The sequence below is a fragment of the Crocuta crocuta genome, unplaced genomic scaffold (assembly GCF_008692635.1).
Source record: "Crocuta crocuta isolate KB4526 unplaced genomic scaffold, BGI_CrCroc_1.0 scaffold26, whole genome shotgun sequence".
NCBI lineage: Eukaryota > Metazoa > Chordata > Mammalia > Carnivora > Hyaenidae > Crocuta > Crocuta crocuta.
Genome location: NW_027532249.1, coordinates 9600799 through 9627619, shown reverse-complemented (window position 1 = coordinate 9627619; position 26821 = coordinate 9600799). Strand labels below are relative to the sequence as shown.

The 26821-nt window shown below is 50.3% G+C and overlaps 2 protein-coding genes across 2 annotated transcripts in view; one reads left to right on the top strand and one right to left on the bottom strand.

The window, feature by feature from the left end:
* Positions 1-18938, top strand: part of EMILIN2 (elastin microfibril interfacer 2) — a 56487-nt gene extending 37549 nt beyond the window's left edge. Inside the window, exons 5-8 of the mRNA XM_077778197.1 lie at positions 14038-14451; positions 15027-15059; positions 15555-15683; positions 18260-18938. Coding sequence (XP_077634323.1) covers positions 14038-14451; positions 15027-15059; positions 15555-15683; positions 18260-18597 — 914 coding nt within the window. The 3' untranslated portion in view covers positions 18598-18938. The remainder of the gene's footprint in view (positions 1-14037; positions 14452-15026; positions 15060-15554; positions 15684-18259) is intronic.
* Positions 18939-21883: 2945 nt separating this feature from the next.
* The window catches only part of LPIN2 (lipin 2), a 66631-nt gene continuing 61693 nt past the window's right edge, over positions 21884-26821 (bottom strand). The window contains exons 17-20 of the mRNA XM_077778058.1: positions 26560-26712; positions 26043-26157; positions 25301-25404; positions 21884-24994 (exon numbers count right to left, since the gene is read on the bottom strand). Of these exons, the coding sequence (XP_077634184.1) occupies positions 24850-24994; positions 25301-25404; positions 26043-26157; positions 26560-26712 (517 nt within the window). The 3' untranslated portion in view covers positions 21884-24849. The remainder of the gene's footprint in view (positions 24995-25300; positions 25405-26042; positions 26158-26559; positions 26713-26821) is intronic.

Here is a 26821-nt window from a genome sequence, read left to right as displayed (position 1 = left end):
GGCAATGGAGTGTGCATAGGCATACTGGGTGTGTGGAGAAGCACTTATGGCTGCTCTGGAGGTCAGAGAGGGCTCCTTAGAGGAGACAGCCCCTCAGCTAAGCCTTCAGGGTTGAGGAAATTGAAAATTCAGAGGCTGGAGGGGTAAAGAGGGAGGTGGAGTGACAAGGGAAACTTCAGGAAGGAGGTGTTACTGGAGCTAATAATTGAGGGGTGGCCCAGAATAATTGAGGGGTGGCCCAGAAAAGCAGGAGGGTTGGCGTGAATGGGTCAGTTATCTGTTGCCATGTAACAATCTGCCCCAAATCTTGGTGGCTTAAAACCACAAAGATGTATCATTTTCCATTATTCTGTGCGTCAGGAACCTAGCTTGGTGTGGCGGTTCTTCTGCTCCATTTGGCATCAGCCTGAGTCACTCACTTGGCTGTAATCAGCTGGCAGTTGGGCCTGGCTGGGCTGGAAGGTCAGGAAGGCTGCAGTCACATGTCTGGCCCCTCGGGCTTCCTCCATGTGGCCATTCTCTGTCTTTCTGTCTCTCCATGTGGCTGACTTGCGCTTCTTCACAGCACAGTGGTCTCAGGGCACTCACACTACATGGTGACTGGCTCATAAGGGAAACCGGAAACTGCTGGGCCCCTTCCGGGCTGGACTACGAGCTGGCATGGCATCCCTTCTGCCACATTCTGTTGGTCAGAGCAAGTCAGCTCTGGAAGGGGGATGTGGCTTGTATCTGGTGGGAGGGAAGGAATATTAATGACAGTTATCATATCTCCCTTGGTAAAAAAAAAAAAAAAAGGCCCAGGAAAGAGGATGCATAATGTAGGATTGAACCAGTGACCAGATTGCTGTACCAGGGCTGCAAACTCCGGTGTTTCTCCTCAGTGCACTACCCTGTTCTCAGATGCTGTTCTTTTCTTTAGAAGCATCCTGAAGGGGACCTGAATTATGCAGGAGGCAGCAGTGTGGGAGCAGAAGGGGCTTCAGCTGATGCACAAATAGATCCAAGTCTATTTTGTCTCCCTCCTGTTGTGAAAATGTTCTTCCCTGAACTTTAAAAGAGATTCTCTCTGTCTCACTCTTAATATCTTACAGCTTCTTTATTCATATAACATATTTTTAATATTCATCCATGGTATAGATACAGTTAATTCATTTCAACAGGTCATATTATCTCATTCCATTGATAAGCCCCGTTTTATTTATTTACTCCCTTCTGTTGGGAAGTTGTTTCTAGGTTTTGCTCAGACTGTGTTGCAACCAACATCCACATATCTGTCTGTGTGTACAAGACTGAGAATTTTTAAAAATGTTTTATTTATTTCTGAGAGAGAGACATGAGCAGGGGAGGGTCAAAGAGAGAGGGGGATACAAAATCTGAAAGAGGCTCCAGGCTCTGAGCTGGCTGTCAGCACAGAGCCCGACGCGGAGCTCGAACCCACGAACTGCGAGATCATGACCTGAGCTGAAGTCAGACGCTTAACCGACTGAGCCACCCAGGCACCCTGAGAATTTTTTTAATGCAAATTTTTAAATTAATTTTTAAAATTTACATCCAAGTTAGTTAGCATATAGTGCAACAATGATTTCAAGAGTAGATTCCTTAATGCCCCCCACATATCCAGCCCATCCCCTCCCACAACCCCTCCAATAACCCTGTTTGTTCTCCATATTTAAAAGTCTTTTATGTTTTTGTCCTCCTCCCTGTTTATATACTACTTTTGCTTCCCTTCCCTTATGTTCATGTGTTGAGTGAAGTCATATATTTGTCTTTCTCTGATGGACTAATTTCACTTATCATGATACCCTCTAGTTCCATCCACATAGTTGCAAATGGTAAGATTTCATTCTTCTTGATTGCTGAGTAATACACCATTGTTTATATGTACCACATCTTCTTTATCCATTCATCTGTCGATGGACAGTTGGGCTTTTTCCATACTTTGGCTATTGTCGATAGTGCTGCTATAAACATTGGAGTGCATGTGCCCCTTCAAATCAGCACACCTGTATCCCTTGGATAAATACCTTGTAGTGCAATTGCTGGGTCATAGGGTAGTGCTATTTTTAATTTTCTGAGGAACATCCATACTGTTTTCCAGAGTGGCCGCACCAGTTTGCATTCCCACCAGCAGTGCAAAAGAGATCCTTTTTCTCCACATCCTCACCAGCATCTGTTGTTTCCTGACTTGTTGATTTTAGTCATTCTGACGGGTGTGAGGTGGTATCTTATTGTGGTTTTGATTTGTATTTCCCTGATGATGAGTGATGTTGAGCATTTTTTTGTGGGTCTGTTGGCCATCTGGATGTCGTCTTTGGAGAAGTGTCTGTCCATGTCTTCGGCCCATTTCTTCACTGGATTATTTGTTTTTTGAGTGTTGAGTTTGATAAGTTCTTTATAGATTTCGGATACCAGCCCTTTATCTGATATGTCGTTTGCAAATATTTTCTCCCATTCTGTCGTTTGCCTTTTGTTTTGCTGATTGTTTCCTTTGCTGTGCAGAAGCTTTGTATTTTGATGAGGTCTCAATAGTTTATTTTTGCTTTCATTCCCTTGCCTCTGGAGACATGTTAAGAAGTTGCTGCAGCCAAGGTCAAAGAGGTTGCTTTCTCCTTGAGAATTTTGACGGCTTCCTGTCTTACATTTAGGTCTTTCATCCATTTGAGTTTATTTTTGTGTATGGTATAAGAAAGTGATACAGTTTCATTTTTCTGCATGTTGCTGTCCCGTTTTCCCAGCACCACTTGCTGAAGAGACTGTCTTTATTCCATTGAATATTCTTTCTTGCTTTGTCAAAGATGAGTTGGCCATATGTTTGTGGGTCCATTTCTGGGTTATCTATTCTGTTCCATTGATCTGAGAGTTCTTGTGCCAGTACCATACTGTCTTGATGATTACAGCTTTGTAATATAGCTTGAAGTCTGGAATTGTGATCTTGCCTGCTTTGGTTTTCTTTTTTCAAGATTGCTTTGGCTATTCGGAAACTTTTGTGGTTCCATACAAATTTTAGGATTGTTTGTTTAGCTCTGTGAAGAATGCTGGTGTTATTTTGATAGCGATTGCATTGAATATGTAGATTGCTTCAGGTAGTATTGACATTTTAACAATATTTGTTCATTCTAGTCAGGAACATGGAATATTTTTCCATTTTTTTGTGTCTTCAATTTCCTTCATCAGCTTTCTAGTTTTCAGTGTATAGATTTTTCACCTCTTTGGTTATGTTTATTCCTAGGTATTGTATGGTTTTTGGTGCAGTTGTAAATGGGATTGATTTCTTGATTTCTCTTTCTGTTGCTTCATTGTTGATGGATAGAAATGCAACCTATTTCTGTGCATTGATTTTATATCCTGCCACTTTGCTGAATTTCTGGATCAGTTCCAGCAGTTTTTGGTGGAATCTTTTCCGTATAGAGTTTTCCATATAGAGTATCATGTCGTCTGCAAAGAGTGAAAGTTTGACCTCCTCCTGGCTGATTTGGATGCCTTTTAATTCTTTGTGTTGTCTGATTGCTGAGGCTAAGCCTTCCAATATTATGTTGAATAACAGTGATGAGGGTGGACATCCCTGTCTTATTCCTGACCTTAGGGGGCAAGCTCTCAGTTTTTCCCCATTGAGGATAATATTAGCATTGGGTCTTTCATATATGGCTTTTATGATCTCGAGGTATGATCCTTCTATCCTTACTTTCTTAAGGGTTGTTATCAAGAAAGGATGCTGTATTTTGTCAAATGCCTTCTCTGCATCTGTTGAAAGGATCATGTAGTTCTTGTCCTTTCTTGTATTGATATGATGAATCATACTGATTGTTTTGCAGATATTGAACCAGCCTTGCATCCCAGGTATAAATCCCACTTGGTCGTGGTGAATAAATTTTTTTTTTATGTATTGTTGGATCCTCTTGTTGAGGATTTTTGAGGGACTCTTGAAACTGTTGGTAAATGTTGGCTTTTGTTGTTGTTGTTGTTGTGATTAAAAGTTCCTATGGCTTTCATCTAGGACTCAGAGAGGTGCCTAACTTCCAAAAGGTGAAGAACCCAGTGTCTCACCTTCAGCCCAGTAAAGTGGGTATGATGCCCCTCTCCTGGCCCCCCTTCATCCCACCCATTCATTCATATACTCATGCATTCAACTGATATGAACTGGGCTGTGTGTTAGTGCTAGAGTGCCAGCCCTTGTGAATGTCACACTCTAGCAGGAAGACAATGCACAGCCAAGCTGAATGCTGATCTGATTTCGGCTAGTGATCAGCCTGTGAGGAAAGACACAACAGAGTAAGTTTATGGAGAATGGGAGACCACAAAATATTGTAGGTGAGTGGTCAGGGAGGGTTGCTCAGTGGAGGTCATCTCTTTGCAAGACTCTGCAGAGATCTGTGGGAAGTGTTCCAAGCAGTGGGAACAGCATGTTCAAAGTCCCTGAGGCAGTAATGAGTTTGTCCTGTTTGAAAAACTCAGTATGCTAGTTTTATCATGTATGTGAACAAGGGAGGGTGGCAAGTCAGAGAGGAAGGGATCAGATCATGAAGGATATTATAGGCTATGGTGAAGGATTTGGATTGTAAGTATGATGAGAAACAATCAGAGGATTTTACATTTTTTTTAATTAAAAATTTTTTTATGTTTATTTTTGAGAGAGACAGACAGAGCGTGAGTGAGTGAGGGGCAGAGAGAGAGGGAGACAAAGAATCCGAAGCAGGCTCCAGGCTCAGCTGACAGCACAGAGCTGGATGCAGCGGGGCTCAAAATCATGGACCATGAGATCATGACTGACCTGAGCCTGAGACCTGAGCCCTGAGGCTGTCAGCACAGGGCTAGAGGTGGGGCTTGAACTCAAGAACTGCAGGATCATGACCTGAGCAGAAGTCTGTTGCTTAACGGACTGAGTCATCCAGGCACCACCACCGCCCCCCTTTTTTTAATGTTGATCAGAGGATTTTGAACCAGGAAGTGCTTATTATTTCCCAGGTTTGCCATCCCAGCTACTTCCATGCTTTCTCTGGGACTTTGGGCAAGTTATTTATCTACCTAATTAGCTTACTTTCTGCATCTGTTAATTGGAAATAATAATGTTGCTGATCTCAAAAAGTTGGTTTAAAGAGGATTAATACTCATAAAGAGCGGCGTATTAAATAGTGCCTGGCCCCTGGTATTCATTCAATCAGTATTACCTATTATTTTAACCCTCTGCCCCCTATAATAGATGTTTAATCTGCTCATGGCTAAAATTTTCTCCCTTTTTCTTTCTACAACCCCCCAGGCATTCAGCCTCAGAGGAGGCAGTGTGGCCTGTCCACACAGCAGACAAGGGAGGAGAGCCCTGGGTGTCCGGCTCCTGACTGCTCTGTGGAAAGCTCTAGATAGTCAGTGGGGGATTTTCTCACTTTCCCTTTCTTNAGGGGGGGGGGGGGGAAATGGAAAGTGTAAAAAGCCTAGAAATCTCCCCTGCCTAGCATTCAGGATTCACATTCAAATACTTTTGTTGACAAGAGGCACTGGGGAGCCTGGGTGGTTCAGTCAGTTTAGCGTCCAACTTTGGCTCAGGTCATGATCTCACAGTTTGTGAGTTTGAGCCACACACCAGGCTCTCTTCTGTCAGCACAGAGCCTGGTTCAGATCTTCTGTCCCCCTTTCTCTGTCCCTCTCCCACTCATGCTCTCTCTCTCTCTAAAAAATAAACATTAAAAAAAAAAAAAAAAGAGGCTCAGCACTTGGGGATAAGTTAGGCTCCAAATGACAAGGTGGTTCATAAATCCTTTGTCCTTTTGTCTGATGAGGCCATAGTGGTTTGGCGCTCTGCCCGGGCACCCTCACTCCCATTGTGCACGGGCGGGGCAAAGTGTTTCTGGCCAGAGCCCTCTCCCTTTCCTTTGGTCAGCATCTTGGGGGACAGGGGTTCCTCTGTGGCGGGCAGCTCCAGGGTCTGCTCCCAGCACGGATGAAAGGTGCCTTTTCCTGTCTGAGCCCGAGGACTGCCCAGGCCTGTAACAAACGTTTTCAGCGAGGCTGTGGCTGGCTGCCCTCTCTGATAGCCGGCACATCCCAGACTTCTTGTGTGACACAGACGCTGAGCCCTAGCTGGACTCCAGCGTTTCCGCTTACAGTGGGAGAGATGGCACTTCCTGGTGTTGAAAAACCCAGGGCTCCCGCTGGGTGGAGATGGTGGGCAGAGGGAGATTTCTGTGCATCAGGGAAGCTCTCTTTCCCTGCGCCTCAGTTCCAAGAAGGGACATGCCTGCCTAGATGCCATGATGTTGTTTCAACAGACTATAGTGACAAGAGTGTCACTTCCTTTTTCAAATCCCCTCTGCCTCTTCTGCTCATGTCTGAGGGCTGTTTCTCCTAGTACTTGAATTATGCTACACACATTTCATTTAGTTGTGTTAGAGATTTAGGAATCCCATCTTTATCAAGTTGCTTAATTCACCCTGTGCTACAAGAATGAAAAAGCACCTATTTTCTAAATACTTAGCCATAAAACCTGGCCAGGGGAAGAGTGGCCTGATGCCATAGCCATGATGGTGTGGGCCTTCAACTTGAAATCAGATAGGTCTGGGGCCATTTTAGGTCCAAGATAGCATGATGAACCAAGTCAGGGTTTTATTTATCTTTATCTAAAGGCTAAAATAAACTGCATACTCTCAGACCACCCTGACTCCTGCAATGTGCTCCCTTCTACCCTGTGGGCGTCTGGGGTTTGTAATGCCCTTTGGTGAGGGTAAGTTGCAGCTGCCTTTCTGCATCTTACCCACTGAATTTAGAACCATGGTGTTTTCAGGGCTGAGGTCTCCCATAGCTGCATGTATAAATCCTCTGGGAGCTTTAAAAAAATAAGAATTCCTGGGCTCACTCCGGAGATTCCTGCTCAACAGGGATGAGGTGAGACCCAGGAATTTGTAATTAAATTTGTTATTAACCAACCCCCACCCCCCAGCTCTGGTCCCAGAAGCAGAAGGAAGGACATCTCAAAGGCAGCAGGGTGAAATGTGCCCAAAAGAAGGGGAGAAGCAGGGAGGAAAGAAGAGGAGAGAGAAGGAAAGCCCTGACTTGGTCACCACACCAGCAACAAAAGTGGACAGGCATGTGTGCTAGTCCAATTGGGGACTGTTGCAGTTACTGAGATGACGTGCTTTATGTCTTGATTATGTAGCTTTGTGGTAGGTCTTAAAACCAGGGAGTGTAGACCCTGTGCGTTTCCACAGAGATTTTAGAATCAGGTTGTGAAATTCTACCAAAAAAGAAAAAAAAAAAAATTCCCAAGCGATGCGGAGACTCAGCTAGGTGAGAACCCATGACCACCCCTCCCCCAACCCTGATATTCTGTGATTGCAGATTCCTTCCCACTTCAGTTGTATTTGTACAGCTGTGTCTGTATCTCTGTGTTCTCTAGGTTGGACTTTTCAGAAATGTAGAGCCATTTTCGCTGTTGAGCTCTATTCCAGGGATGCCTGCTTGGTCACATCGGGACTCGTTGTCTCGCCCTCTTGAGCAGGAGGCCATATGCCCCTCCGTGGTGTTAGCAACACGGCACCCTCAGTTCCAGCCCAAACCACAACAGCTTCCCGGTCACCATCTGCTCCAGGTAGCGCCATTCCTGCAAAGACCCGGTTTCCTTTCATGTGTCATCAGAACAAGTCTGGTTTCCTGAGTTGACTCCTCAGCCCTGGGCATGCCTGCGGCCCTCCACTTGCCCACCCACCCCCACCTTGTCCTTGAACGTCAGCCTTTCTGTGAGGAGCAGGAGTAGCCGCTTCCTCCAGGCAGCCCCTATCTCATTGGCACGGAGTGTTTGGTGGTCTGCCGACTTCACCGGCCGCATGTTGGTGTTTGGAGGGATTTTTGTAGAAGTCCTAAGTCTTGATGGCCACCTGGAAGGTGCTCACATCGTTGCCGGCCTGTGGCCTGCAGGCGCACCCCGGCTTCCCGGGCAGATCCGATGCCCCCTCAGTCGGACTTCGCACCTGCGGGTGTGTCCCTGCTTGGGAAGCGCACTCACACCCTTCCTCTGTCTCACTGATGCTCAGTTCTGCCTGGTTGACAGGAGGGCACCGTGGGGCCGCCCGTTTAATGGATGGGGTGGATGAGGCAGGAGGGGTCAGTGGCTTTCACACAGCCGGGCCCGAGCACAGACCCAGACAGCCGGGGTCACCATCTGTCCTCCTGGCCTCTGGCTGTGTAACAAGTCCCCACCACTCTGCCAGGCACACCTAAAGGCCCTCTTTCTTGCGGTTTACTTTCTCGTGGCTGCTGGCCTCCTTTCAGGCTTCCCTGGCGGCTGCGGAGGCAGAGACTCCTGTCAGGGGAGCCAGACACACGTTCTTAGCATGTGAGCCCAGGATTAGGGAGGATTTTCTTCAGCAGGTCTTTGTTGCAGTGATGTCAAAATTGGCTTTTAATAAGATAGACTCTAGAGGCGAAGGGGCGGCCTTCCCTCCCCGGGTACTAGGTCTGTCTGGGGGAAGGCTGTGGCTCTGCCTGAGGCCACACAGGCGCATCAGGACCACAGGCTGGGGCAGGTTCCTGGACCCAAGTCAGCACCGTGGGGCCCGTCCCATCCTGCATGAGCCTCACACCGTAACCCTACGGGCAGCAACGCTGGGCTCTCCGGGAGAACGCAGTTCAAATGGTCACTCTCTGAATTAGAAACACATGTTGAGCTCAGAAAGCTATCCACTGCCAGGAGTGATCTTTCCAGAATGAGCAAAATGCTGTCCAGTCTGTTACAACTTTGTAATAAATGCGTATGCATTGGAAACACCTGGCATGAGGTGGGCGAGCCAGGGCTGGGAAATGACTCCACCCTGGACAGCTTTCTTCTGTCTGGCTTGGTTGTGAGGTGACAGGATGTCTTGGAGCAGTCGGCTCTCCCAGCAGGCATGGGCCTACTCACCAGGGAGATCAGTGGCAGATATTTGGCCCAAGGGGAATATTTGTTCATTCTTTTCCCTCTCCCTTCCACTCGGTGTGATAAGACTGGGTGTTGAGGGAGTGATGGACATAAAAGTCGTCACCATCTCTGCGTACCAGCATTACCCTATTTGGCCCCAGAATGACAATTATTTTTGGCAGAATTAGGGTGCCTAAGGCAATGGCTGGTAGGAATTAGGGTGTGGCCCATGGTGCCTGATCTCCTTCCAGCCTTCATTCATTCACTACACGCTTAAATGTCAGCAGTGTCATGTGCCAGGCCCTGTGACAAACCCTGGGGACAAAAGATCGTTAAGATGTGTCCTCAACTGCTCATTATCCAGCATGACAGGAACAATACTAAAAACTGAAGGAGCCCTCAGAGGTTCAAAGGGCTTCAGGGTTTGGAGGCAGGATTATTGAAGCTCAGTTGGGCAGATCCACGATGGCTTCCCAGCGGTGGTGATCTCAGAACCGGGACTTCGGTGAGGGTGCCGGAAGAGGCTCTTCTAGCAAGTGTAAACATTGAATGCGAAGGCGTGTGGGCAGGGAAGCTCAGAGGAGGGCTGGGCGCCAGTGAGGACAGAGGCTGCGGGGGGAGGAGATGGAGCAGGTGACAGGGACTCAGGATGTCAGAAGGGATTTGATCGGATTTGATTTATTTATTTTTTTTTATTTTTTTTTATTTATTTCTAGGAGAGAGAGAGACAGCGTGAGCAGGGGAGGGTCAGAGAGAGAGGGAGACACAGGCTCTGAAATAGACTCCAGTCTCCGAGCTGGCAGTCAGCACAGAGCCCGACGCGGGGTTCGAACCCACGAACTGCGAGATCATGACCCAAGCGAAAGTCGGACGCTTAACCGACTAAGCCACCCAGGCGCCCCTTGATTGGATTTTATAAACATTGGAAAATGGTTTCAGATTTTTGAGGAGAGGGAGGGAGAGAGAATAAATGAATATGACTGAGCACCTGGATGTGGGGACCGGGAGAACAGTGGTGGCTTTCAGAGAAAGAACGTTGGTTTGGAGGGTGTGGTAGGAACAAGTAAGGAAAGACGGACCAGGGTGAGGGGCTGGTACTTTGCCGATTGCGGTCCATTGAGGACAGAGGAGAAGTGTTTACTTGTAAATTTTGGATGGAGACACATCGACTTGTACTAAAGAGCAGGAGCCGTGGGGGCAAGGAAAGAGGCCTCAGGGAGTGGACGGGGCAGTCCCCCAGAGGGAAGGCAGGCCGCTGGGAGGAAGGGCTCTGAGCCAGGGGCTCCCTGTGAGGAGGAGGGGAGGGAGGACCGACACGGAGCGCAGGAAGGCGTGCTTGCTCCCGAGGGCAAGGGTAGACGCAGGCTCTCGGTGAGGGTCTTCTGCAGTTATGTTTCATGAAATATAAAATAGTACAGAGAGGTTTATAATAAAACCAGCCCCCTGTCCCCACCTGTCCCTGACGTTTCTAGCTCCCCAGAGAGCCACGGGCAATTCTTTTCACTGTTTCCCCCTGAAATTTACTCTGTTTCTAAATTGATTTATTACTTTTAGATCTCTCTCCATACAGATATTATATATATATAGTATTTAGACATTATATATATCCTGTAGCAGCTGTAGGCGTTAGTTTATATATCTCCTCTGCTTCTCCTCCTCCCCAACTCCCACTAGAATTCACCACAAAAATCAGTAGCCAATATTTTTTTTAAATTTTTTAATGTTTATTTATCCTTGAGAGAGTGAGAGAGACAGAGAATGAGCAGGGAAGGAGCAGAGCGAGAGAGGGACACAGAATCTGAAACAGGCTCCAGGCTCTAAGCTGTCAGCACAGAGTCCGACGCGGGGCTTGAACCCATGAGCCGTGAGATCATGACCTGAGCCGAAGTCAGATGCTCAACCGACTGGGCCACCCAGGCACCCCACCAATATTTATGCCGTTATGAGCTAAATAGCTCAATATAGTTGAATATAATTATGTTGCTTTTTGTTTTGCTTTTCTGTGAATTAGTAGTAGTGTTGTATTATTATCTCCTAGATCTTATGTATCTATTTTGGATTCTTCTTACCCTAGGACACCCTTACCATATAAGTTTCTATTCTATAAAAAAGTATCAGATCTTCAGATCTTTTTTTTTTTTTTTTTTTTTTTTTTTTAATTCATGACCTCCCTTCTGGAGTTCTCTCTCTGATCCAATCTGGACTGCTTATTCTCTGGACTTGCTAAGGGCAAGTGAAAGTTCCTTCACTACCATCCTAGAAATTTCTTGAACCTCTCTCCTGTCATGGACTTTCTTTTCTTTTTATGTTTCTTTTTTTCATAGTTTACTTGTTTCAGTGGATTATGTTTTCTAAGCTTTTTAAGAAAAGGGGCCTGAGGGTGTCTGGGTGGCACAGTCTGTTGAGCATCTGACTCTTGGTTTTGGCTCAGGTCATAATCTAGTGGTTTGTGAGTTTAAGCCACACATCCAGCTCTGTGCTGACACCACAGAGCCTGCTTGGGATTCTCTCTCTCCCTCTCTCTCTGCCCCTCCCCTGCTTGCTCTCACTCTCTCAAAATAAAAAATGAGCTTTAAAAAATAAAAAAGGGGGGCCTGATAGTTTTTTGTTTTTTATTTTATTTTTTAAAATGTTTTTATTTCTGAGAGAGAGACGCAGCATGAGCAGGGGAAGGTCAGAGAGAGAGGGAGATACAGAATCTGAAGCAGGCTCCAGGCTCTGAGCTGGCAGTCAGCACAGAGCCCGACAGGGGCTCGAACCCACAAACCATGAGATCATGACCTGAGCCGGAGTCAGACGCTTAACCGACTGAGCCACGCAGGTGCCCCTGTTTTGTTTTTTAAATATTACATGTCTGAAAATATCTATTCTTGAATCACAATTGATGGAAATTTTGGTTGGGTATAGAATTCAAGGTTAACAATTTTTTCCCTCAAAATTTGAAGATCTTGTTCTTTTGTCTTCTAGTTTTTACTACTGTTGTTGACAAACCTGATGATGCCCTTTGAAGTCACATTTTAATTTTTTCCCTGAAATCTTGTAGGATCTCCTCTTTTCCTCAGTGTTCTGAATTATGTCTTGGTTTAGGTCTTTTATTCAATAATTGTGCTGAAGTAAAATTATGTGTGTGTGTGAGTATTTGATAATTCTTGCCTTACCACCTCATCATCCTATGTCCCAATTTTTCTGATTTTTTTTTCAGGAAAGATTTCTGGATTGACCCTTAAATTTCTTATGATTTCCTTCCTATTGTCCATCGTTTTGTCTTCTTGTCTTACCTTTTTTTTTTTAAGTTCTTTCTTCCTTCTTTGCTTCTTTCCTTCCTTCCTCCCTCCCTTTCTTCCTTTCAAGAGAGAGACAGTGCAAGTGGGAGGGGCAGAGAGAGAGGGAGAGAGAGAATCCTGAGCAGGCTCTGGACTACTAGCGCATGAAACCCATGAATGGTGAGATCATGACTTGAGCCAAAGTCGCACGCTCAACCAACTGAAGACCTGCAGGTTCCCCTGATTATGCCTTTGTTATACCAATCTATTCTTGCATCTTGGACTGTGTCTTTTGTTTGAGGGTTTTACGTCTTTATTTTTCTTGCATTGTGTGTTTCCTCAGAGCTCCTTTTCATTAGTAGGTTGGATGGCTTGTTTTGGTCTTTCTTATCAGAGGCTTTCCTTGGACATCAAGCGATCTTGACTGTGGTTCATATTTGAAGCTGAGGCACTGGTAAGATTTTATGCTGGTGGATCTCTTATAGGGTCACTTTGAAGATTCTCCCTATCCCTGACCTAAGCTATAAATAAGTGTCCTGGGTGCTGAGCAGGAAAAGGGGGTGGGAGCTTCTTAATTCAGTGTGTAGACTTTGAGATTCCATGTTCTCGCGCTCCTGTCCTCCACTGTGGCTGGTGTCCACATGCCTGTAGTCCATCTGCCTCAGTGTCTGTCTGTCCCAGCCCTTCTCAACGGCTCTTCTAAAGAGAATTAAGGCCTGATGCTGTTCTACTGAACCATGTGAATTCTCTTCTCTGCATCTAGGTGTAAGCTCTGTTTTATCTTTGGGACGACGGAAGAAGTGGTGAATCATTCTCTTTAGGGCTTAATTCTCTCATGGAGCACCGGTCAGGAAAGGCTGTTTGAGAAAGAGCCTCCCTTGGGGGTGGGGGGTGGGTGAGCAATCTGGCTCTATGGTGGAAGGGGAGCACGTTTATGATGACCATAGTTACCTTCGTGAGTTTTAAAACTAGACAGTGGGTTAAAATGCAATCACTGATTTTGTCTGGATATAATTGTATAGCTTTGGAACCTGGACCCACTGCAGGCACCATACAGACTGAGGAAGTCGTTGGGGATTTGGCTTTTGACGCTGGTGTCTACCAGTCCCAGTTATTTTTAGAGGCCTGGTGGGCCCTCAGGAAGCCTTCCTGGAAGGCTCGTTCCAGGAACGTATTCATAGGAGGAAGGTGTGGCAGCTTCCTGGCTGTCACAGCGCCATCCCGTGAGGGCAGGGAAATATGAATCAGAAACTTCTTCCCGTGGAAATCCCCTTAGTTGGTGATCTTAGGGCTGTGGCAAGAGGCACGGGTGTTTCTGTGCCTGATGCAGAGGTGGCTTGAACGCCCTGATACCTGCTGGGGTCACTGGGGCATCTGCTGCTCTCAGCAGGGCCCCAGCTTATGAAGCCATCCCCAGTGACCCCGAGACTAAGAACGTTCAGTGGTTGGGGTCAGCAGGTCCCTTTCAGTAATTTGTGACACACTCATGGTATCATCATGATGAAATCAGAAATTTCCATGCTGGGGTCAAGAAGGGCGCTGTTTTGGAGAACTCCAAGTACTCTGTAGAAACAGAGGCTGAAACCCTCCCCCGACCCTGCCCCTGGGCAGGGGGTCCCCGCAGATCTGCTCATCGGCTCCTGGATGACCTGAGGGCAGCTTGACCTGTGGCCCCCTTCTGAAGCAGTGAGGCTTGCTGTCCCCATGCTGTGGTGGCCGCTCTGTGCTGCCCTAGGGCAGTGCCTAGGACCCTGTTGATGCTTCGGGGACAGCCACCAAGCACCCATCTTCACAGGGGGCCCTGCCCATCAAGACTGCCAGAGGCATCTGTGGCTGAGCAGTCAAGTCTGAGATTTTTAACACTGCATTTCTCTCCACTTTCCCAACGCCCAGCGGAGGAACCGTCAGAAGCCCCGGAGCCCCCACCCCGAGGTAAGGCCCCACAGGTGCCTGGAAAGCCCTCCCTCCCAGGGCTGGTGGAGGCCCCCACGGAAGCCTCTCATCCCAAGCCAACCCCTCTGCCGAGACCCAGTGCTCCCTCACTTCCCGAAGACTCTGGAAGACGTCTGCCCATAGGCCAGCAGCCTGTCCTACCCCAGAGACCTCTGCAGCCCCTGCCCCCACCAGCATGGCCACGCTGGTCGGGGGTGCCCTTCCTGCCTGGTTCCACTGGAGTCATTATGGAGACTGGAGAGGCCGGGCCTCCAGGGAGGATGGGCGTGTCGGGGCGGGGCCTGCCCCAAGGAGTGGATGGCCAGACGGGGCAGGAGCCCATCCCCAGCGTGGAGGGCTTTGCAGGAGCACCAGGTAAGGCCCCCCCCCCTGGGGCAGCGGTGACACTATATGGAGGGACAGCCTGAGCCTTGGGGGGTCTGCTGTAGGGTCTTTCCGGGTGCGAGTTCCCACGGCTGGCAGACAGGCAGGGTCAAGGCCGGGAACACAAGGAGGCACAAGGGGACACATCTGCCCTCAGCAGTTCTTCCTTTGTTGCTGCTCAGCCACCCCGAGCTGCAGGGATCCACTGTGCCCCCGCAAGTGTGCCTTTCCCAGGAGGACACGCAGTAGGGATGTTTATACTCAAGCTGTTTGTTCATTTGTCTGCCCATGCACGCTTCCCCCCCCCCCCATCCGTACCTCAGACACTCTTCCAGCCTCACTTTCTGCTCCTAGCCCCCCGGGCAGCTTGCCCTGAGGGACCTTCTCGGCTCTGGGAAGAAGGGGCTAGTGGGGGAGCAGACCCAGTGGGGGTACAGGTGTGCCCGTTTCTGGGAGGACAGCTTGGAGGGGGTACACTTGCTCTAGGACTAGTTACAGGAACAGTGTGAGGAGCAGGGAGAAAGAGGGGCTTCTGTTTGATGTCCCGCTCCCGTCTTGTTTTTCAGGATACCCCAGCTCACCTCCTGTGGCCTCCCCAGGTACGTGTGGTGGGAGACCCTGGTTCTCCTCGCGGCCTCCTCCCTCTGGGCTGTTGGCATGGGTGGGGGCCCAGCCCAGCTCCTTTGCACCCACCAGCTGAGGGCCAGACCTCTGTGGACGGGACTGAGGCCCCCGCCACGATTTGCTCCCCTGAGAGGGTCTGAGTCCTGCCGGAGATGAGGACTTTTCCCTCACACATCTTTCCTGTCCCTGGAGGCTGCGGGGAGGCTCACGGGCTGGGTCTCTGCCTGGTGGGGCCGTGCCCAGCTTCCCATTCCCCACCCCCTGGCTGCCCTGGGTCCCCGACATTCAGATATGCAGTGTCACATGGTCTCACATGTCCACTCCCAGCCACTGCTGGTCCCTCTGCTCACTGTCCCCGCCCCCGACCCAACAAGGACTGGCCTGGCCCTCAGTGCTGTGCACCTTGAGGTTGCCTCTCCAGACTGGCACACCCCGACCTCTATGAACACTTCATGTCCTCTCTGCTCCAGGGGCTCCAGTGCCTTCTCTGGTGTCTTTCTCTGCGGGGCTCACCCAGAAGCCTTTCCCCAGCGATGGGGGTGTCGTCCTCTTTAACAAAGTGCTGGTAAACGACGGGGACGTGTACAACCCCAACACCGGTGAGTGCTGAGGCTGTGCACAGCCTCCACATGCCTGCGGCCCCCGTCCTGTGTGCGGGGGGGGGGGGGGGGGGGGGGGGGGGGGGGGGGGGGGGGGGGGGGGGGGGGGGGGGGGGGGGGGGGGGGGGGGGGGGGGGGGGGGGGGGGGGGGGGGGGGGGGGGGGGGGGGGGGGGGGGGGGGGGGGGGGGGCCGCCACGCGCGAGATGCCTGAGCAGCTGTGGGTACATGAGAGACCAGTTGGCTCCTGTTGCTCTTCCCCGATTTGTGGGGTTTTATGAAGAAGTTTCTGGCTGCCAGGCTGCAGGGTGGGTGGGTGAGTGTGCAGGGACATTTTCTAGTCGTGAGATCAGCATGCCAGTCCTCGGCACTGTTGTTGGGCTCTCTCTGCCCACCAGTTACTGTCCCCTGGCCGCTCCTCGCTGTCCTCCAAGCCCCCGAGAGGGTCTTCCTCAGTATCTACTGTCCCAACACCCTGCGACAGGACAGGTGAGAGCCCACCCCTGCGTTGCCTCCTTCGGAAGCTTGTGGCTCATGAAGAACCAAAAAGAGTATTAAAGTATTCCTTCCGGAAGGGGCTGGACTGGGTCGTGGGAGCTCCTGCTTTGGAACAGAACCACTTTGGCTATGGGCTGGGGGCCTGCCTGCAGCATCGGTCGTGTTGCCAGCTGGTGAGGACAGAGGTCTCCCTGGCTTCCTGTGGTGCCGGCTTCCTCCTCCCGCCCCACCTGAGCCTGGGCTTCTGTCCACCTTTGTCCCCAGGGACAAAGAATGGGAGCTTTCTTCCCGAAAGGCCGGACATGGGCATCCTGTCTCCTCTATAAGGGGAAGGCGTATCAGGGCCCCACTTCCATCAGGGAAGCACAGCTCCAGGCTGGGGTGAGGCCGGGCCCAGGCAGCCTTTCCCGGGTAGCTCACAGGGCTGGAGATGCCCGTCTCTGAGCCCATCGGACGGCAGCGTGCTGGGGTGCCCCTGAGGAGCTGCACGGGTGTGGGGGCAGGAGGTGGTCAGGCAGGTTCCAAGGAGGCAGATGGAACAGAGTTCCCTCGCAGCAGAGATTTCAGCCCTCACTCTTGTGTCTGCCCTGCCTGGCCACCATCTAGCTAAATCCCACTGTCCCTAGGACAAGGGTTAGGTTTTAGTGAGCATAGAAGTTACCTGCAGAACTTGGGGAAGGAACTCGGGGTCCAACTGGAGTCACGGTCAGGGCTCTACCTTTTTTTGTTTGTTTACCCTGTTCTCCAGACCCGGAGGCAGGCTGGGCAGTGCCTTTGCTTTCAAAGACCTTCACTTTCTCCACAAGCCCAGGTCCCCCCCCTGGGGCCCTCACCCCGCACTGCCTGGGTGGTAGAGACAGCTTGTCCACCTTGATGGGTCAGTGACCTTTGCCAGCAGGGATGGTGACTGACACCTCTTTCACATCTGGAGACACACAGCCCAGAACTGTTTTCTCTTGTCCAACATGTCCCCAGCAAATTCCGGGTGACCCTGAGTGAGGNTGGGGTGGGGGGGTGGGGGGATGGCCACGTGCCCGGTGCCTAGGAAGACTTGTGGAGCTCCACATTACTTATTAAAAGCTGGGGAAGGGAGCAGCGGGGCCTGGCTGTTTCTGACCATTTTTCAGGGCAGCCTGTGAGATCCCTTCCCGGCTCCTGGGCCCTCCATTCTGTCACTCTTGGCCTGAGGTGTGGGCTCCAACGCCTCGGGCTTTGGGGCATCTACAGTTGCCACCTTGCAAATGGTCTATCTGCCAACCCATCTCCGCTTCCTCAGGCCCTCCCCCTCCTTCTGGCCGCCACCTCCCCTGCTTCCCCAGGCCCAGACCCTGTGGGCCCCTGGCTCAGTGAATGCCAGCCTATTTTTGGCCACGAGTGGATGCTGCCTGTGTACTGGTCCTGTGCGGGGGACTGGCTCTTCCATGAGGAGGGCTGGACGTGGCCTCTCCCTGGGTTAGTGACAAGCTTTGTGGGTTCTTTTGCTCTTGCCTCCTCACGAGGCAACTCGGGCCTTTTGTGGATATTGTGCCCAGCCCAGCACACAGATTGTGAGGCTTAGTCTAAGTTGGCCTTGGAACCAGGATCTGGGGGGGCTGCTGCCTTCCTGCTAAACCTGAGGGGAGGTAGGCGCGCACACTGTGTCGTCACCCCTGGGCGCGCACACGGCACTGCCGCAGATGTCATATCCTGTCGCCAGCAATGTTAAAGCGGGCGAGCTCTTCCATCAAGGGTAGGTGGTCTTCTCCACGCCCGCCTCGTGACAGCACGGGGAAGGCGGTTCTGACGGCTGCTCCGGGCGTAGGGTGTAGGGCAGAGTTCCTGGGGGCGTCAGAGCACGTCCTGGGGACTTGCAAGATTTGTCCTCTTCTGGATGCTCCAAGTAGAAGATGGGGTCTCACCATGAGGACTGGGCCAGCTGAGGAGTCTGCCTTCTAGAGGGCGAGTGACCACCTCTCCCCGTCGGTCCCCTGGGACAGTCCTGGACACACAGGGACAGTTAGCTCCCCAAATCTGGGTTAACTGATAAGCTGTCATGAAGGTCCTGTGATGGTATCACCAGTGACTGCCTTCCTCCTCCCAGGGATCTTCACGGCACCATACGATGGGCGCTACCTGATCACAGCCACCCTCACTCCTGAGAGGGACGCCTACGTGGAAGCCGTCCTGTCGGTCTCCAATGCCAGTGTGGCCCAGATGCATACAGCCGGCTACAAGAGGGAATTCCTGGAATACCACCGGCCCCAAGGGGCACTGCACACTTGTGGGGGCCCTGGGGCCTTCCACCTCATCGTGCACTTGAAGGCAGGAGATGGAGTCAACATCGTGGTGACTGGGGGACGCTTGGCTCACACGGACTTTGATGAAATGTACTCCACGTTTAGTGGGGTTTTCTTATATCCCTTCCTTTCTCACCTCTAGAGTGGCTGGGGAAGGGAAGAGGAGAGAGTTGTGAGAACTTGGAAGCTTTAATATATGCGGTTGATTATGTATGTAACTGGAGCACTGGTCTAGTTTTCTGCAGACACCCCAACCCCTCCCCCACGACACAGACCTTACCTGGCTGCTGAGGCCACACACTCGCCGGTTCCCAGGCAGGTGGTGAGGACGCATGTGCCTGCTGGGGCCACTGACTTCTGTCGTTCCCACTGGACACCTGAGGCGCTGGGTCCTCCGCTGTGGCTCTGCTCACAGAGCCTGTGCTGGGCCCATCGGGCGCTGACCGCGGAGCTCAGTCTGCCACCGTGCACGGCCACGCCGGCATCCNAGTTCAGACACTGAAGTGCCGAGGGGGCACATGCCACCCCAGAGACCTTGGGTCTCCAGGGGGGCCTGTCCCAGGGCTGCTTGGCACCGCTTCCTCGGGCCCGTGCCCAGCTGTGGAGGAATGCACCTGGGACTGTGCAGCTCGTGGGGCTCCTTGAATGACATGTACACTTGAAGTGCAAAGACAGGGAGTGTCAATAAAGATGTAAAACCACTTCAGGTTACTCAAGTCTGGTGCCTTATGGACTGATTGTTGCTGAAAAGCAAACTGCAGAGAGGTAATTTTTTTAAATGCCTGTAGAAAGTTAAGCGTGAATAAATCAGTCTCAGCCATATCATTGTGACCCCTCACTATCCAAGCTACACACTTGGGGGGGAGTTGGGTGTTGGTTTTTGCTTGTAAAGACAAACCAGATGTGCTTGGAGGTCCAGGCTCCCCTGTGATCCCCGCAGCTAAAGAGGGCCTTCTCCGGGGGACGCTTAAAATCCACATCTAATCAGCAGCTGCCTGAGCTGAGGTCGCTTGCTGCACGGCTCACAGCAGATGTGGCTTTAAGGACTCACGGGTTCCTCGGCAACAAGAGGCCCAACATAAAACTGATCACATGCTGAAAGCTGAGATCATCGGAGAAACGCAGGCATCTTCCCATGTAGAGCACTTTCTGTTCCGGGGGGCCCAGGCACGTTGCTCCTTCATCCGCAGCCACAGAAACCTCTAGGCCACAAGACTCTTAGTTTGTTTCAGGTGCTCTCTGCTCATCAGGTTGGTAAAATCTGCTGGCCAACCAAGTGGCCCTGGGGGAAGCAAGTCCCTTAGAGTCCCAGGGAAAGATGTGGATCATTAGAAACAAGTTTCCTGGGCCTGAAATCAAGCCACTGGATACTTTAGGTTTTTAATGTTTATCATTTATTTTTGAGACAGACAGAGCATGAGCAGAGGAAGGGCAGAGAGAGAGGGAGACACAGAATCTGAAGGAGGCTCCAGGCTCTGAGCTGTCAGCACAGAGCCCAATGTGCGGCTCCAACTCAAGATGCTTAACCGACTGAGCCACCCAGGTGCTCACTGGATACTACGCTGTAAAAATTTTGTGAGTTTCCAGGACTGCTTGCAAATGAGATTAATAGGGTGGCCGCTGGCCACTTCAGAGAAGAGCCTTCTTCCTCAGTCCTTTCCCCTAGGTCAGAAGTGACCAAGAATTTCAGGTTTTTGGTTTTAGGACTTTAAAATCTGGATCTCTTTGTCCAGGAGTAGGGGAGGGGCATTCTCTTTCCCGGTTTCTACAGCTGGGGAATTGGCTAACGGTGGCTGTCAGAGTATCACTGGCCGTCCTAGACATGACTCATGGAAAAAACCCCAACGCATCGGAGCACTGCAGGAAGGCCCAGTTGTCACGTGTACATACTTCCACCCTCTCACACCCCCTTGTAGAGACCTTAGCACCAAAGGGGACAAATGTTCAACAGCTGGAAAGACGGGCCAGAGAGAAGGGACACAGTGACTATTCTTTCTACTCTGTAGATGGTGGTCCAGAGCACCAAGTAAAAACTTGGTCCTCCCCTCTCAGTGCACCCTGACTCATTTACCAAAAGGTACATTTCAGCTCTGCATATCCAAGACAGGCAAGGTAAATGAGGTCTTAACTACAGCAGGGCCTGCATTTACTGCAAGATAAAATAAGTGAAAACTCAAAAGTTTCTCCTCAGTCAGAAGATGGCACCTTTGAAAAAGGTAAAGGCCGTCCTTCTGTACTGAGGGAAACGGTGAGGCTGGCTGAGCCCAGGGCTCTGGGAGCCCAGGAGCAGCCCCTTCCAGGAGCCGACAGGCCTTAAGCTGTAAACCGTGCCAGAGACTCAGTAAGGCACCGGGAAACAACTTCTTAAAGGTGCTACTGAAGAGAAAAAGGTCCGGGCACTTGAGCAGACAGGACTGGGACAGTTTCTCCCCCCACACGCAACATTAGCAAACGGCCTCATTCAAATGAGTAACCACAAATAAAGAGTGCAAATCCATGCCTACTGCATTTGAAATGATTTCTGCGGCCTGATCATCTTTCGAGTGGTCTCACAACTGATCTGCAGCTTGAAAGGAAGGTTTGCGATCAGGGGGGTCAGACCCAATCCACGCTTGTAGATCTAAAACATGGCACTGCATCTATCCAGATCCACTTTCTAAACATGTTTCTTCCTCCCCGCCCACCCCCACCCTATCAAGGGAAGGAAAAGGGCTACAGAAGGAGCCCACGCTGCTTCACCCCCAGGCACCTGAAACCGATTCCTTTATAGTCAACCTCCCTCTGGGCGCTTCCTTTCTATTCCCTAAGTACCCCCCAAGACCCTGGGTCCCCTTCCCCCGACCTCTCACCCTGCGCTCCCGTCAAGGCGAAGAGGCCTGGGATGAAAGCTTTGCCATCCCTGAAGGCAGGCTCTCGAGCAGTTTTGGGATCCGTGTCCAGCATGCGCTGCACCTGGCAGAGCCCAACAATCTGAGGGGATAAAAAGACACTAATAGTATGTGGGATGTGGTTTTTGATCCAAGATCACTTGGACTCCCCTAGGCTGGTGAAGACGTCAGGAGTGCTAAGTGGTACTCACCCCGAGGGAGGGTTTAAGGAGAGGTGGGGTGGCGAAGGCTCTGAGCAGGCCTCCAGGGGACCCGAGGGGACAGTCCAGAGGATGCCAGTGTGGACACACCAGGAATTACATATGTATGAATGACTCACTCTCTGGCAGAAGGTACAAAGCTAGAGAGGTTGGTTCCTGTGGGTGTAGCCTCATTTTTGGAGTCAGGTTTTATGAAAATAAGCACCAAAGAGAAGTCCTTTTTGTAGACAAATTTAAGTGTCAGCAAATATCAAAATGCTAATTTATGGAAATGACCAATTTCTGGCAAGAGTACAGAGAATATGGTTTAAATGTCCTCTGGAGGAAGGAGTCAAATGCATTGAGTTTATGTTTGTTTATTGTTGTAACATTTTGTTTTGAACATCAAACACTGCACCAAAATATGAGCCATTTATCTTAGGATAACTGTCTTTGCCGGGACTGAGAGCACTGTACTGATGTTTACAAGTAATTTCTGACAACTTAAAACTTATTAGTGGCATTGCTAATAATCAAATACTTCATCATAGACTGAATGTAATTATTAAATTAAAACAACAAAGTTACCCCCTCCCTTTCTTACCTTCAAAACAAACCAGAAAAAGTTTTCACCTGGAAAGAGCACTTACTTTAAACAAAAACTCCATTTTTAACCAGTTTCACTAAACACAGCATGTTCTAAAGCAGAGCAAAACAAGGCTTTCCATGGTAACTATGATACTTAAAAAGATGATAAAATTTCCTGGAAGAGTTTGTTTTCACCAACTAGCATTTACCAGAAAGCATTTACTTCCTAGCTGTTTTTAAAAGGTCTTGCTCACACCTTCAATATCGAAGTCGGAAAGGGGCACGCGCAGTCCCTACAGGGCACGGGCGCCTTCCAGTCACATGGCTGTTGTTCCCCGGCTGTTCTCCTGTGATTAGCAGCAGCTTTCATTTTAGGACATCACACTAGCAAGTTTTCTCTTCTTCTAGTTGAAAACTATACAGATGATTTTAAGCACAGCAAACACGTCCTCGCATGGGGGGGAGGGGCTAAGTGTGCACACGCCGGCCCCTCCCCTGCACTTCGTAATGCCTGCCCGAGACACAGAGATCAACAACACAGCCAGACACGCTTCTTCAGCACGTGGGCATCAAGGTGAATACTCGAATCAGGCTGAACTGGAGAGGGGGAAATGGGGAAATGGGCCAAGGCCGATTCGCTTGCAATCACCCTGTGATACCGCACATCACCGAAGGCAGCGTGAGGCTTACGCTTCTTAACTCACCATCATAAGGGTCTGTGTACAAACACACTCGAGGGTAACGCTCTTTCACAGAAAGAACAAATGTCATTTGTACCAAATGGCAATGGGTTTCAGCACAAACTTAACACTTTCAGAACACTATAGTGATAGTAATCATCTACTTTCAGCAAGAGGGACTCCTTTTAAATAAGGAAAAAGACGTTAATTAGCGAATGTACCCACTGGATCAATCTGCAGCAACAAAACGACAAGTCTAGTGCTTATGGACACCGGGGACACAGGGGTCAGCCACCCTCAGCACACAGCTGGGAGATCCGGGTTCCTGGCCTCGACCTTGACAAGGCCCGTGTATCCACAGGGAAGAGCTTTTCAAGGAAAAGAAACTGTCTAATCAAAAACTTTAAAGGACAACCTGAAAAGCACTAACGAAGGTATAGAAGATTTTCTGTACCGCACATGTGCACAGAAGCGCTACTAAAGCTCACCTCCTTCTTCTAAAGCAAACAGGGGGACACGCTCTGGCGTCTATGAGATCAACAGCCGCACTGCTGCTCTGCCAGGATTTTGATTCACTTACTGGGCAGAATTTCATATAAACATAACCTAGTTTGCCTAACCTACTGTACACAAATAAACTCATTAAACAATTAGTCCTTGAACTATTTAAGGTGGGCAGGTTTGCACTGGAAGAAGCAGCTGTTGTTCCTCCACTGGGAACGCGTGCCTCCAGGTTCTGCTACTGAGAACTACGTTCAGGGGATTCTACCATCGTCTCCGCATCCGACAGCGCTGGGAGAAACGGCTGAATGCAAGGGACTTCGACTCTCCAATCTGGAAAAATAACCACTCCCATTTCTCCATCTCTAGATCACTATCACTTGAGTGGGGCCAACTAAAACGGGGAGAGCGCCACAGTACAGGTACAGGGCAGGCAGGGGGAGCGGGAAAGAATCCCCAGCGGGTGCCTGGATCTACAGCTCCCCTCGCTGCTCTGGAACTCTGCTCACCGCTTCCCTCCTGGCGGCCTGTGTGTGTACAGAAGCCCCCTCTCCAACAGTTCTCTGGCTTCGAACACAGAGGTGACTGTCAACACGGAGGCTCTCAGGTCTGGAGGGGCCGATGGGGCAGAACCCTCCCCCTGTGCTGTCCTGAGACTGACATGACTCATTATAACCAGGTGGGGAGACTGAGCTGCAGGCAAAAAGGTAGAGAAAAGGACTCTTCCAGGACCTAGAACCCCACACAAGTGTGTATTTGCATTTCTAAGGCCTCTCTGAAAACAGATCGGTTACTTGTTGAATCTACTTCCACTGTGAGCAGTACTCTTCCTATCTGCACCAAGCAGACCCAGCAAGACCGGTCTGTCTTGGCTATGGCCACAGCTAAGAAGGTGGTGATCTAAGGGACTTTCCTTCCCCAGAAACCCACATGTACGGGGGCTGGAACGGTGGCCCGGGCCCGTGTCCAGAGCAGCCCGCCAGAGCAGGCACCTTGTCTCACTGCAGGAGGGAAGCAGGCGCCCACAGAAGAAATGTGCATAGGCGGTTTGAACCAACAGCACTAGCTGGACCTGCAGCAGCTCAGTGGACCCTGATCCCGTAAAGAAAGCCCTGGTTTTAGAGAGAAACACTCTCAACTGCCCAGTGGAAATGATAACACTTTACTTTATACATGTTTTGGTCCACTCTCATTTAGCTTCTTTTTCTTCCTTTTAAATTATTCAGTTAAAGAAGCACCAGCACACACTTGACACAGCGCGTGTATGAGGACGACCAGTGATAGGAGCCCAGGCCTCCAATGTCAGGTCCGAGTCCTCCCCTGCCCGCTTGCCCAGGGCGCTGAGCCTCAGCCCCGCCAGGCCTTGGAAGGGGAGGGAGGACAGCGGTTCCAGCTTCAGGAGCTCTCCCTGTGCCTGCTCGTGCCTGGCTGTCAGCATGAGTCCTGTTCTGCACCTGTGGCTCGGAGGGTAGCCCAGTGTCCTCTGTCCAGCAGAAGTGCTGGTCACCTTCCCTTGCTCTGAGGCGAGTGATGGAGGACCACCCCTGGAGGTTCCATTTCACGCCAGGTCGTCCAGGTCCACTTTGGGGATCGGGTCTCGCCAATAGCAGAAGGAGCTGAACTCTGGGCATGGAAAGGCAGAATTCTGTTCCTTATTGAGAAGAGGGAACACATGCTCTACGAGCTCGCTCAGTCTGTGATACCTAGGAGAAAGGAGTGGGGGGGAAACGCACAAAGTGTTACAGAGATTCCTCAGCGCTGCAGGATCTGAGTCTGGCATCCACCCCTTCCCAGGACACAGCATTCCTCTTTGAAGTCCAATGGTCAGTGATCCCATTACAGATGCTACTACAGAGAAGCAAACACCCAGGCAAAGAGGAAAGCCTCCAAAAGGCAGGTACAGTTCTGGTAGTTCTGGTATTTCGAATTGGGCCTGATCCTCAGACTCTCTGTCCCCAACTCCAGCCCTGGCTGCAGGGTGGGGGGCTGAGGAGGAGGAGCACACTTACGATGACTTGTTTCCTTTGGTCCTTTCTTGTATTAATTCACCCTTGGGGTTCACGGTGAATATTCTGCAGTCTGGAACTCCAACTTGTGTGTAGGCATAGACATCCTGCAGAAGACGACATTAAATACGGTGATTACAAGAGAAGAAATGAGGAGATGCTTCTCTCGTTCCCTGTGAGCCAGAAAAACTGCACCAAAGAGACTGTCCTGGGAAAAACACGGGCAGCTCTGCCACTGCTGACACAGAGCTTCAGACAAACCGCATGAGTGGGGCCAAACCCAAGTGCACTTGGAGGGTCAAAAAACTGGGCACCAACAAGATGCCAGGGCTCTGGAACAGGAGAGGCCCCCGCTGCCTGCCAGAGGCCAGGCGGCAACACCTTCTGCGTGCCCGGAAACAGAGGGCCCCATGTACGGGAGTCAGGCCGAGAAGCTTTCGTGAAGGCGGAGTGCTCTCTGGGGTGGATCCAAGGACGTGGCTGAGAGCCACTTAGACAGGAGTCACAACTGCCAGAGGAGACGGAATCAAAGCCACAAAAACAAAGAGAAAGTGCCTTTTCTCATACACCACAACTCTAGAGCACAAGACCCTCCCCAACTGCAGAAATTTCGAACAGATCAATGAAAACCCATTTAGCAGGACATTCATTCTGTTTTCACAATTGGTTTGAGAATTATGACCAGGCTGTACCCTAAAAAATACACGCCTCTGAATTTTACCCACATCAGAGGCTACACACTTACATTTGGACGGTTTCCAAAGGCGGCATAGAAGGGCTGCTTAGATGGGGCAAACAGATTCTTGATGTCATTCAGACACTCTATTTTGAACTTCTCTGGTTTCTTTTCTATCACTTCCCTAGGGGGGAAAAATACAAATCCAATGACCAAATCTGAAATGGTAGTTTTCCCTGGTGTGTGGTCCTGAGAAGATCTTAATGCTCACAATCACTCATTTCTTGAAATCTTTTGTAACGGATATTTTTCTTTCTCCTCCTTTGCCAGTCAACAAAGACTAAGACTGAGCGACGGCATTTAGGGAAGGAGAAAATGTGACAGTTTGACTTTGGACTGTGTTTGACACAGACCGGGGTGAGCTCTGAGGAGCCAAAGAACCAAGACATGCCGAAGCTCGGAATCAGATCTAAACCCTTACAACGAGCTTGACTTCCAACCTCCCCCGCCTTCAGACCCCTTCCCTGGTGCGAGCAGGCACATGCACCCACACATGCACACACACATGCGCACACAGAAGATGTACCTGTGGAAGGCTGAGAACAAACTGCTAGGGGATAACATCAGGGGGCCCCGAGGTAAGATTGTGCCCTTGTCATTGACCCAATGAAGATAGCCACGGGTCATGTCGGCCATGCCGATGGCACGGGCGGAGCAGTACAGAAACTTGTAGCCATTCCTGAAAGAAAAGAGAATGTGTTTGGTTTAGAAACACATACTCTGGCTAAAATGAAAAACAAAAGAAAAAAAGGCACTATTCTTTTAAAAGATCCAAATAAAGTTCCCTT